Source organism: Vicia villosa, unplaced genomic scaffold (assembly GCF_029867415.1).
Source record: "Vicia villosa cultivar HV-30 ecotype Madison, WI unplaced genomic scaffold, Vvil1.0 ctg.002913F_1_1, whole genome shotgun sequence".
Lineage (NCBI taxonomy): Eukaryota > Viridiplantae > Streptophyta > Magnoliopsida > Fabales > Fabaceae > Vicia > Vicia villosa.
The window spans coordinates 274,115-285,893 of record NW_026706065.1 but is presented as its reverse complement, the minus strand read 5'-3'; the positions used below and the strand labels follow the sequence as shown (position 1 = coordinate 285,893).

Here is an 11,779-nt window from a genome sequence, read left to right as displayed (position 1 = left end):
GGCTGAGTTTGAAATGAGCATGATGGGAGAACTCAAGTATTTCCTTGGAATACAAATAAATCAAACATCAGAAGGAACGTATGTTCACCAAACCAAGTATGTGAAGGAACTTCTGAAGAAGTTTAATCTTCTAGACTGCAAAGAAGCCAAAACTCCTATGCATCCAACATGCATCCTAGGTAAGGATGAGGTAAGTAAGAAGGTAGATCAGAAGTTATACAGAGGTATGATTGGATCTCTTCTATATTTGACTGCTTCTAGACCTGACATTCTGTTCAGTGTTTGTTTGTGTGCTAGATTCCAATCAGATCCTAGAGAATCTCATTTAACCGCTGTTAAGAGAATTCTAAGGTATCTGAAAGGTACTACTAATGTTGGCTTAGTTTACAGAAAATCTAAAGAATACAACTTAGTAGGATTCTGCGATGCTGACTATGCTGGAGACAGAATTGAAAGAAAGAGTACTTCAGGAAGTTGCCAATTTCTTGGAAGTCATTTGATCTCTTGGTATAGCAAGAAGCAAGCAACTATTGCTCTATCAACAACAGAAGCAGAATATGTCGCTGCTGCTGGTTGCAGTACACAGATGCTCTGGATGAAGAGTCAGTTAGAAGATTATCAGATATATGAGAGTAACATTCCTATATTCTGTGATAATACTTCTGCTATATGTTTATCTAAGAATCCTATTCTTCATTCAAAGGCTAAACATATTGAGATTAAACATCATTTCATAAGGGACTATGTTCAGAAGGGTGTTATATCTTTAAACTTTGTGGATACAGACCATCAATGGGCTGATATCTTTACAAAACCCCTGGCTGAAGATAGGTTTAAGTTCATTCTGAAGAACATCAGTATTGATTTATGCCCAGAATGAGAAGATGAGAAGTTCTTACGTATGAGTATCTTCTGAAATGAATGTGGATTTTTTTTAATCAGAAGTTCTGATTGAAATCTTTTAGAAATTATGATTCGGTTATTACTAACGTTTCATTGTCTAAGTTGATTCAGAACCTCTTTTAAAGCAAAACAGCTGTAACGTTTTATCTCGGGATGGTAAACCTGTCGTTACTGTTCATGGATAAGCGCGCGTGCAGTTGAAGGGACGCCGACCATAGGTAACTGTGCTAGTCACCTCATTTGTCTTTATTATCTCTCCTCATGTCACGTAACATTAAATGCTATCCATCATTTGTTTCATTTTATTTTCTTTTAAATACTCTTCAACCGCTTCTCCTTCCCTCTTATATTTTCTCTATTACACTCTGTCTTTGTTTTCCTTCTCTATCTTTTTGCATTCATATCAAACCCTAGCTGTTCATTATCTGCAAATCCATCATGAACTCTTCATCAAGCCCAGGAAACCATGAAAATGATCAAAACAAAAAGAGAAAAGCTGTTGAAACATCTTCTTCCAAACCCAAAAAGATAAAGATCACCTATGACCCTCTCAAGGTGAATCCATTCGAAGCAAAGTTATCTGGAAACTATTCTAGACGTGTGTTTCAACCCCCTGGTGAAAGCCCTCCATCATCTCCATCTTCTTCCTCATCTTTTTACCTTCAAGACTCAACTTCCTCCTCATCTAACCTTTCCTCTCCCTCAACCCATTCCAAAGAAATCTCTTCATTTTCACCTGCTGAGAATGTTGTCTCTGATAAAGATTGTGGAAGATCTGCATCAGAATCAAGTCTCCCTGACCCCTCGCCTGGAAGCCCAAGAAGCAGTCAATGATGCGTTTCACTCCTTCATGGCAAGGAAAACTGCAACAAATGACAGGGTTCAAGACATGCTGGCACAGATTTTGTCTTAGCTAGGGTCTTAGTCTTTGGTCTTAGCAGTTTTCTTTCCTTGTTGCATCTGCTTGTTAAACATCTTCTCATGTAATATCTTTTGATTATCAATGAAAAGTTTCTTTGTTTTTACATTCCAGTGATTTTATTTGTCGTTTTATTCATCTGAATCTTTTGAAATATTCTTTTTGATGTTATGACAAAAAGGGGGAGAAGATAAATGATAAATGATTTGATTAATCTATCAGTTGCTGGGTAAAGCTCCCACACATTTACTAACAAGAACTGCAAGTTCTATATGGTTTAAGTGTTTTGCAGGTATAAAGAAGTGAAGAGAATCTTCAAAGCAAACACAAGAAGCAAAACCATAAGAAGTGTTATTCTGTAAAAAGAATAAGCTCATGGAAACTGAAGCAAGCTGAGTGCTGTCAAGCTTCAGAAATCAGAAGCACTGATAATAGAATTTGATCCATATTTGTCTATTTGCTCTGACAAAATTCTATTTGCTCTGATACATTATTTTAGCCTATATGGCTCTGATACATATCATGTGTTCTAATATACATTTTATGTTCTGACTCGTTCATGCTGACTTTTGTCGTTTAGTTTTTGTTCTGTAACATTTCAGGATGTAGAGATGCTCTGATGATGCTCTGGTACATTCAACAATGTTCTGATACAAATCTAGCATGAAGTGATGTTGGTAGAAATTCAAAGATCTGAAGCTATCCGAGGGAAGCAGAAATCAGAAGCTGTGAATGTTCTAAAGATCCAGAAAACTCAAGTTCTGAAGCTGTCCTAAATGGAAGCAGAAATCAGAAGCTGTGAATGTTCTGAAGATCAAAGAAATTCAAGTTCTGAAGCTGTCCTAGATGGAAGCAGGAATCAGAAGCTGTGAGTGTTCTAGGGATCTAAAGAAATTCTAGTTCTGAAGCTGTCCAATGGAAGCAGAAGTCAGAAGCTATGAATTCTCTGAAGACAGAAGCTTATGTGATCGTCTCTACCGAAATAATCAGGGAAGTCTTTTATTAAAGTTCTTCGAGTATTTATTTCAGGGGGAGATTATTTATCTCAGGGGGAGATTGTTAATCTCAGGGGGAGACATATTCATATGCTTATGCTATAGCTGTGTAATTTGTCTTTTGCCGTCTGCTCTTTCTGATCGCAAATTCATATCATTTATATATGTTTTTGTCATCATCAAAAAGGGGGAGATTGTTAGAACAAGATTTGTTCTGATCAATTATCTTAGTTTTGATGATAACAATAATATGAATTTTGCTTAAGATAATATGGTACTCTAATCCAATGCAATTTCCTTTTCAGGAAATATATAAAGAGTATGCATAATTCAGCGCTCAGAAGCTTTGTCTCAAAGGGTTCAGCATGCAACATCAGAACATGGTCTGGCAAGACATCAGAAGATGGTCGAAGCAGAATCAGAACATGGGTCTATGGAAGCATCAGAAGAACATGAGATCAGAAGCACTGAAGTTCTGATGGTATCACGCACAGAAGCACTTCAAGGTCAGAAGATCAGAAGATGCTTTGCACCAAGCTGTTTGACTCTGATGATATTCAAACGTTGTATTCACAAACATCAGATCAGAAGGAAGTACAAGTGGCAAGCTACGCTGACTGACAAAAGGAACGTTAAAAGCTATTAAAGGCAACGTCAGTAGACACAACGTGAACAAGGCTCGAGGTAGTTGACAAAAGCGTATAACATTAAATGCGATGCTGTACGGAACACGCAAAGCATTAAATGCACTCAACGGTCATCTTCTCCAACGCCTATAAATATGAAGTTTTGATGAGAAGCAAGGTTAACGATTCTGAACAAAACAACTCATATTAACTTGCTGAAACTCTGTTCTATTCAAAGCTCAGAATCTTCATCTTCATCAAAGCTCACTACATTGCTGTTGTAATATATTAGTGAGATTAAGCTTAAACGTTAAGAGAAATATCACAGTTTGTGATTATAGCTTTTAAGAAGCAATTGTAATACTCTTAGAATTGATTACATTAAGTTGTAAGGAACTAGAGTGATCGTGTGGATCAGAATACTCTAGGAAGTCTTAGAGGGTATCTAAGCAGGTTGTAACTAGAGTGATCGTGTGGATCAGAATACTCTAGAAAGTCTTAGAGGGTATCTAAGCAGTTGTTCCTGGAGTGATCAGTGTGTGATCAGAAGACTCTGGAAGACTTAGTTGCTGACTAAGTGGAGAACCATTATAATCCGTGCGATTAGTGGATTAAATCCTCAGTTGAGGTAAATCATCTCTGCGGGGGTGGACTGGAGTAGTTTAGTTAACAACGAACCAGGATAAAAATAACTGTGCAATTTATTTTTTATCTGTCAAGTTTTTAAAGCTACACTTATTCAAACCCCCCCTTTCTAAGTGTTTTTCTATCCTTCATATACTAGTTTCGACCTTAACGGTCCTACACTAATCTGCTGCCACGTTTCTCATCAGAACTTCCAGCGAAGCCATCTGTATTTGGATAGTTACGATACTGTCTTCGAATTTCAAATCTTCCCGCCTGAGTCCGTCTTCGACGCGTGGCAGTGTAAAAACACTATGAAAACACGCTAAGTAGTAACACTTAAATATATACTTTATAAATTTTGTCTAAGTCCCGAAGACATACGCTTTCATTAGTCTTTCAGTGTTCACTATCTTCAACGAACTTAGAAGTCTGTATCTTCGAGGCATGACCATCAGTAGCCATTCTTTTACTTTTTAAGGGACGGCCATCAATAACCATCTCTTCCTTCGATTCTCAACCTCTTCGAAGGACAAACAATATGAAACGAAATCTTCAGCTAACAATCTCACCCAGATACATAGCAGGATGCTTTCTTTGATACTAATTGAAATTCTGGTATGCAAATATCTGATGTCCTAACAAATGTTGAGACACTGAAATCTGAACAACACACAAAGACAAGGTAAATACAATTTAAAGGTGCTGAAAAATAAATGAACACATAATTGTTTACCCAGTTCGTTGTACAACAACACCTACTCTAGGGGCTACCAAGCCAGGAAGGAAATCCACTATCAGTAATATTAATTCAAAGCTAAACAATCACAGTTTACAACCTCTCACTTAATCCCTACCCAATCTAACTTCTACCTAGGAACCTCCTAGATATGAGAAACCCCTCTCACTCCCAATCACCGCAGCGATGTCTCACAATCTTAGTCCCAGTTACTGATATTGACAATCTTTCACCTAAGTCTTCAAATACAAAGAAATACTTGGTTAAGAAACCCCTCAATCAAGAACAATATTTGATCTTGCTTAAAAGCTTCGATCAAGAACAATAGCTTGATAAACAAGCAATACGCAGTCAACTCAATGCATCAAAAGATACATGAGTGACACACAATCATTCAATGCTTAAAAGCTTATGTATGAATGAATGAATGACAAAACTTACAACACAATAGAAATAGTCCTACTCTTATATCAAGATGATATTATAGAGACTCACAATTAACACACATAAACCCTAACAAAAAAACACGTAAGTTCCACAATAAACTAGGTTTGCAACTTGTACTTGAACCCCAGGGTACATGGTTCGATTCCCACGAAAGGCAAGAACTCTACTAAAGAGGGGGTAGAGAAGATCGTGAGATGGCAGTGTCGGGTATTGCCTTGCGAGTGGTCCAGGCTGTTACACGTATCATTCGTTCTTCATTAAAGATTTAAGTGTGTGTTGGTTTACTTTTTAGAAGGAATACATTTTCAGTTTTTTTGAGGGCATTAAACTAAAGTCTTCGGTCCTTTTTATTTATCTATCTATTATTATATATATTAAAACAATATCCCACCTTATTTGCCACATATAACCAATATTTGTCACATAAAATCATTTTTGCCACGTCATCAATATTCATATGTGGCACTTCTCAAAATACATCTCAAAACATTTTATTTCTATTAAACCTACACAATTTTTTATGTCTTTAATTAAGCCATTTATATCATTATAATATTGAAAGTATTTTACTATTTTTATCATTAACTATAAATAAAATTTAAAAGTCTATTATTATTATTAATATTATTTTTATTAGGCTAAATTATATTTTTGGTCCCCTATTTTGTCTGATTCATGGAATTAGTCCCCCTATTTTGTCTGATTGACGAAATTAGTTGCCCTATTTTAAATTCAAACAGTTTTGGTGCCCCTATTTTAAATTTAAACAGTTTTAGTCTCCTTCTCATGCTTTTTCATAAAAAATTGATGATATATATTTTTTTAAATTATATTTTTATCAACAAAGTTCAATAATATCTTTATATACGACAGTTTGTCATGTTTTATAAGTAATTTGTCATTTAAAAAGTAAAAGCATCGGTAATTTTAAGTTGCAATGGTATAAAAAGGAAACCAAAACTGTTTAAATTTAAAATAGGGGGACTAAAACTGTTTAAATTTAAAATAGTGGGACCAATTTTAAGAATTAGGGAAAATAAATGAATTAAAATTTAAAACTATAATTAAGCCTTCTTATAATTATTATAGAACATAATGGTTATACTAATTGTTGATTTTACATCATAAATAAATTCTTATTAATATTTAACTTTCAATTACTCGAAGAACATAATGTTTATCTTTTAATTATTATATATTTATATTATTTACTAATAATAACTTATTCTTAATTATATTATATGACAATTAAATATAATTTAATTTTTTCATTAAGGTTTAATAGAAATTATTTATATTATAACTGAAGTGCTTAATTATTTTTAAAAAATAATTTAAAAACTTAAATTGGTATGTTTTATTAGTGTAAACAAATTTATACCATCAATGTATCTCGAAATTTCTTTAAAAAAAAAATTATTTCCTAATTATTAGATTTTATATTAATATTTTGAAAAAGCTTGTTGACGGACTAATAAAATTTTGAAAAATATTAATATTGTAAATATTATTAAAGATAAAAAAAATTGAATTATTATAGAGATTTTACTAACAACCTGTGGTGTGATAACTCACTTATCCAAATTAGTTATACTTTTTCACATAAATTATAAACTATAAAAAAATAAACTTTGCATGTTCAAAATTATATATATATATATATATATATATATATATATATATATATATATATATATATATATATATATATATATATAATATTTAAAAATTCAATTAAAAAATATAAAAAATTTCAAGAGAACCGGTTCAAAGTCTAGTTACTATTCCCGATTGAACCGGTTCAAGAGAACCCTTTGTAGTACTTTCCTTACCTTTGTCTCTGGAACTTCCCCTTCCCGCCTCAACCAAAGTAAAAAACCCATCAAAATCAGCGAGAGAAAGAAAAAAAATGTGCGGAAGAACTCGTTGCAGTCTGAGAGCCGATGACATTCCCAGAGCCTGCCACCGTACCACCGCTCCTACCCGCTTTCTCCATATCGACCGGTAACCAGATTCTCATCTCTTCACTTCCAACTTCATTTGAATCCTAATATCAATTTCTCAAGTTGCAAGTTGCAACTGCTTATTATAGAACTAGGTTTTGCTTTCAACACTATGAATCTGTGATTACGTTTGATTTATTTATTTATTTTAATTATTATCTGTGTAGTGTTTCTGGTGTCCGTGATTTATAGGATTTTTGTGATTTTGTGGCTAGGTATGTGCCGTCGAATAATGTGTCTCCGGGATTCAACATGCCGGTTGTTCGGAGAGATGAAGCAGCTGAGAGTGAAGGCCATGTTGTTCATTGTATGAAATGGGGTTTAATCCCAAGTTTCACTAAGAAAACAGACAAACCTGATCATTACAAAATGGTAAATTTGTGTTCATTTTAGAATTTTGTTGACAAAAAATGAGAAGTGCATAATGAGTAATTGTGATAGAGAGACGATAGAAGGATAGTTAGGGAGAATGCATTTTCAAAAACAATGATAATAATAGTGTTTGATTTGGTATATTAATGTTTTTTTTTTTTAATTTTAAATTTTGAATTTGTTTGAAAAAATTCGTACTAGAAAATAGTAAGGGAAGTATTGAATGTATACTCTATCGTGTTTCTTAGTTGAAGTGAAAATAAAACGGTATAAAAGAAAGGAAAAGGGTACTTATGAATTCCAGGTTTATATATTTTTTGCCTTCTCTCTTCTTTGGTTTCAATAGACATGATTCATACTATAGTATTATTGCATCCTTTTATCCATGAAGCGTGACTCACCTAGTGAATACGAGACTGTCATAATCTCATCGGGTTCTGGATGTTTATCCCATTGACGCTCCCAGCGTTCCTTGGGCTCTCCAACATAGACCTTAGTGACAGTTTTTGTTGTTAATATGCTTTTTCTTTGGGGATAGTGAACTTGAAGGAAGAAAACCAGTGGTAAATCTTTAGCCAAAACTTCTGAGTGGATGCATGATTAGAGTAACTTCATTTGTGTTTAAATAGGTAATCTTGATAATATGAATTACTAATTAGTTTATTGTTAAAAGGATAATCTTACTAAGAAGCTAAGATAAGAAGTTAAATAGTTGCATTTTACATGGACCAACATCACATGGCTTAATACTCCATAAGTTATTTTTGATTTTATAGGTTTCTCATTTTTTTCTAAGGAATCTGCACAATTTATTTTTGCATATTGGTTGGTGGCTTTAGTTTGGTCCCTTGATTAAGTTTTTGGTCCCTCAATAATATCACGATTTCCAAACAAGTCCTCTAGTCTAAACTATTTTTGTTTATCAAATTGTATATTGTTTTGTATGCCACATGTGCACTCAATAGTGAAATTATGCCAAAAATAGTTTATAGAGAACTTGCGTGGGAAAAAAAACAATTGAAAATGGAGGACCAAATGGAAAATTCTTGGACTAGAAACATATTAAAACCAAATTATATGATATGCATTAGCTGATTTCATATTTTTCTATTGCAGTTTGTACGCTACAATGCCGCTACTATAAAATATAATCCTTTCTAATGGAATACTTAGTCTGATTTGATTCGTGTTATGTTCTGCAGTTTAATGCTCGATCTGAATCCATTGATGAGAAAGCTTCATTCCGTCGCCTACTTCCTAAAAACAGATGCCTTGTTGCAGTAGAAGGGTGTGTTTAATTTCCTAATGTTCTGCAGTTGTCTAAGTTTCCTAATGATTTTGCCTATTACGTCTAAAATAGACGGTCTATTATCGTCTTATTATCAACTTTAAGTTCAGTTCTTTGAATTAATTACTTTAAGTATATGTTTAAGTTTTTATGAGTGGAAAAAAGATGGTTCAAAGAAACAGCCTTATTATATTCACTTCAAAGATGGACGACCTCTTGTTTTTGCTGCTCTTTATGACTCATGGCAAAATTTTGAAGGTAAGAATTTCTACATAATGTTGGAAATTGATATTTTTCTGCATGAAAGATCATGCTAATCTATCTTTGTACAGTTGTTAATTTTAATGTAAATATTCTTAACTGCAGGTGAAATAATATACACATTTACTATTGTTACGACCTCTTCCTCTTCAGCTTTTCAGTGGCTTCATGGTGAGTCATGCATTCAATATTGACATGCCAAGATAGTTTCAGGTTGATACTATTGACTCTGAAAAGAATATTAAAGATGACTTGTTTGTTTAGTTTAACAATAAACTGTCGCGGATATTTTAAACCCCCTCACGGCCCTTATATTTTGGCACGGGATATTCGTGATCTGTTAGATTATAAACCTACCGAGGGGAATTGTGTGCCCCTTAAATGGGCAAGCCATCATTTTACCAATTGAGGGTGACTACCCAAATATACACTGTATTTGAGTGACCGTGTATTATTTCGGTAAAAATACCTAAAATGTACTTCAAATGTGTCTTTAGACAGGATGCCTGTTATTTTGGGAGACAAGAATTCAACTGATACCTGGCTAAGCAGCGCTTCCAGTTTTAAGAGTGTGATGAAGCCATATGAAGAATCTGATTTGGTATGAGCTTTGTGGTAGAAAAAATTAACACTAAATTACTACTTTCTTCGTTAGTGTTGAACTTCCTTGTTTTATTATATGTTCTGATATTAAGGCTTTACAAGTTTAGTAAGACTGTATTCATAGCTTTTGCCAATATTTTAATCTTCAGGCGTGGTACCCTGTAACACCTGCCATGGGCAAGCCATCGTTTAATGGGCCTGAGTGTATAAAGGAGGTATGACAATTGAACTTTCCCTTAATGTTGCTTTGCATCTAGCGTTTTTCTTAGCTTATTGAGTCCAACCTATTACTCCGATGAAGATATCACATTTTTCATCTGAACCTGCAAGGCCATCTGCTTATATCTTTGTTCTTGTTTGTTCCTTGATGCATAGATTTTAAAATTGGAAAAATGAATGCCAACAATTTAACACTTTAATGAATGCCACACTCAAAAGTTCTTGTTGAGGATGATTTATGCTTTTTTGGCTTTTATGCGTGCGTGCGTTTAGATTAAATGTTCTTACTGAGTCGATCGAATCTATATTTGCTGTTGCTCAATATGTGTACATGATTTGAAAGATTGTTGTTGGACTTTATCCTCAATATTGAAAACCTTTACTTTGCAACATGCCATGTTTGGCAGATTCAGGTAAAGACAGAAGGAAACACTCCAATATCTAAGTTCTTTTCAAGAAAGGTAGCTGAAGATGAAGACACAAAGCCAGAGCATAAAACATTACGTCACGAACCTGTCAAAACCGAACAAACGAAAGACCTCATCGAAGAAGCTAAAACAGAGGAGGGTGAAAGTGACATAAAATTTAGTGGTTCCCCCCCTTCTCAAAATGTAACCAAGCTCCCAATCAAACGTGAATATGAAGCTATTTCATCAGATTTGAAACCGTCTTTAGCAAATAATGATAAGTCAAGTGCAAACCCGGCAAAGAAAAAGGAAAAGGCAAAGGCAGCTGATGATAAACAACCAACCTTATTTTCCTACTTTGGAAAAAGGTAATATCTAACAAGGTTTTGAAGACAGCTTATGATAAACAACCAACCGTATTTTCCTACTTCGGAAAAAGGTAATATCTAACAAGTTTTTGATCTAGCTCGAACTCAAAGATTGCTAATTTGTAATGTTCTGTATTTGTGTAAATTATGTAGAACCGTTTTCTTGTAGCTGTTGCATCTCCTATCTAGATCAGGTTTTAGTTGAACACCATATCCAGCAAACTACATTGTCTTGCAAGGTTTTTCTGTAGCCAATGGTTTATGTTCGTTTTCAGTATTTTATGAATGTGCTGCAGATAACTGTTGTCTATTTGAAGTGTTAACGTTGTGATGTATTGTTGTCTATTTGAAGTGTTAATGTTGTTGTGATGTCCTTGCATACTCTTAATTTACACTCTTAATTTACTTAAAGGTGAATAAGTGGGAAGTCGCGGGTTCGAATATGCGTCCTTGTATTTGATGTCCCTGTTTTAACAAGACTTTAATAATTTTCTCTTAATAATAGATTTGAATGAGTTTTGCCTTTACTAAGACGTGACTGTTTAATAACCAAATCAATAATCACAATTCATAGTTTTTAGTTATTTTTACAGGGATCACACTTTATAGTTATCCATGACCAATTACAACTTTATTTTCCTTGGTCATTTTACATGATGGATTACAAATCAAAGTGTATATATATAGGAAGATTCTTTCTCAAAGCAGATCAATAAGGCATGGAATGTTCTGATTACAACTTACACACTCTTTTCTTTCTTTCTGTTTTCGCAATTTTGAGATTGTATTTAACAAAGGGGAAATAGTTGGGGACGTAGAAGTGGCAGAGACCAACAATAAGCCTCAATCCAATGTCCCTTTGGTGCAATTTCCATAATGATCTTCTTCAACATCCTAAAAGGAACCATGACACCCCATTGCACAACAGAACGTGATCTAAGGCTGAAACATCGTCGCTTGTTCCCTAGCCGAACACTGCTTCCTCTCCTTCGCCGAAGCCGCCTT

At 34.0% G+C, this 11,779-nt stretch overlaps 1 protein-coding gene across 2 annotated transcripts; it reads left to right on the top strand.

Moving 5' to 3' along the window:
- Positions 1–7,065: 7,065 nt before the first annotated feature.
- LOC131640045 (uncharacterized) lies at positions 7,066–11,223 on the top strand. 2 transcript variants are annotated; one of them, XR_009295130.1, is made up of 9 exons: positions 7,066–7,257; positions 7,472–7,628; positions 8,831–8,916; positions 9,062–9,174; positions 9,283–9,348; positions 9,675–9,778; positions 9,930–9,995; positions 10,407–10,845; positions 10,928–11,223. XR_009295130.1 is itself a non-coding variant. In XM_058910459.1 (8 exons), the coding sequence occupies exons 1-8, from the start codon at positions 7,163–7,165 to the stop codon at positions 10,776–10,778; spliced, it is 1,059 nt and encodes a 352-aa protein (XP_058766442.1). In that variant the 5' UTR covers positions 7,066–7,162; the 3' UTR covers positions 10,779–11,223. The 2 variants fall into 2 exon arrangements, 1 of the variants encoding a protein (XP_058766442.1); XM_058910459.1 differs by having other exon boundaries at positions 10,407–11,223.
- Positions 11,224–11,779: the final 556 nt, after the last annotated feature.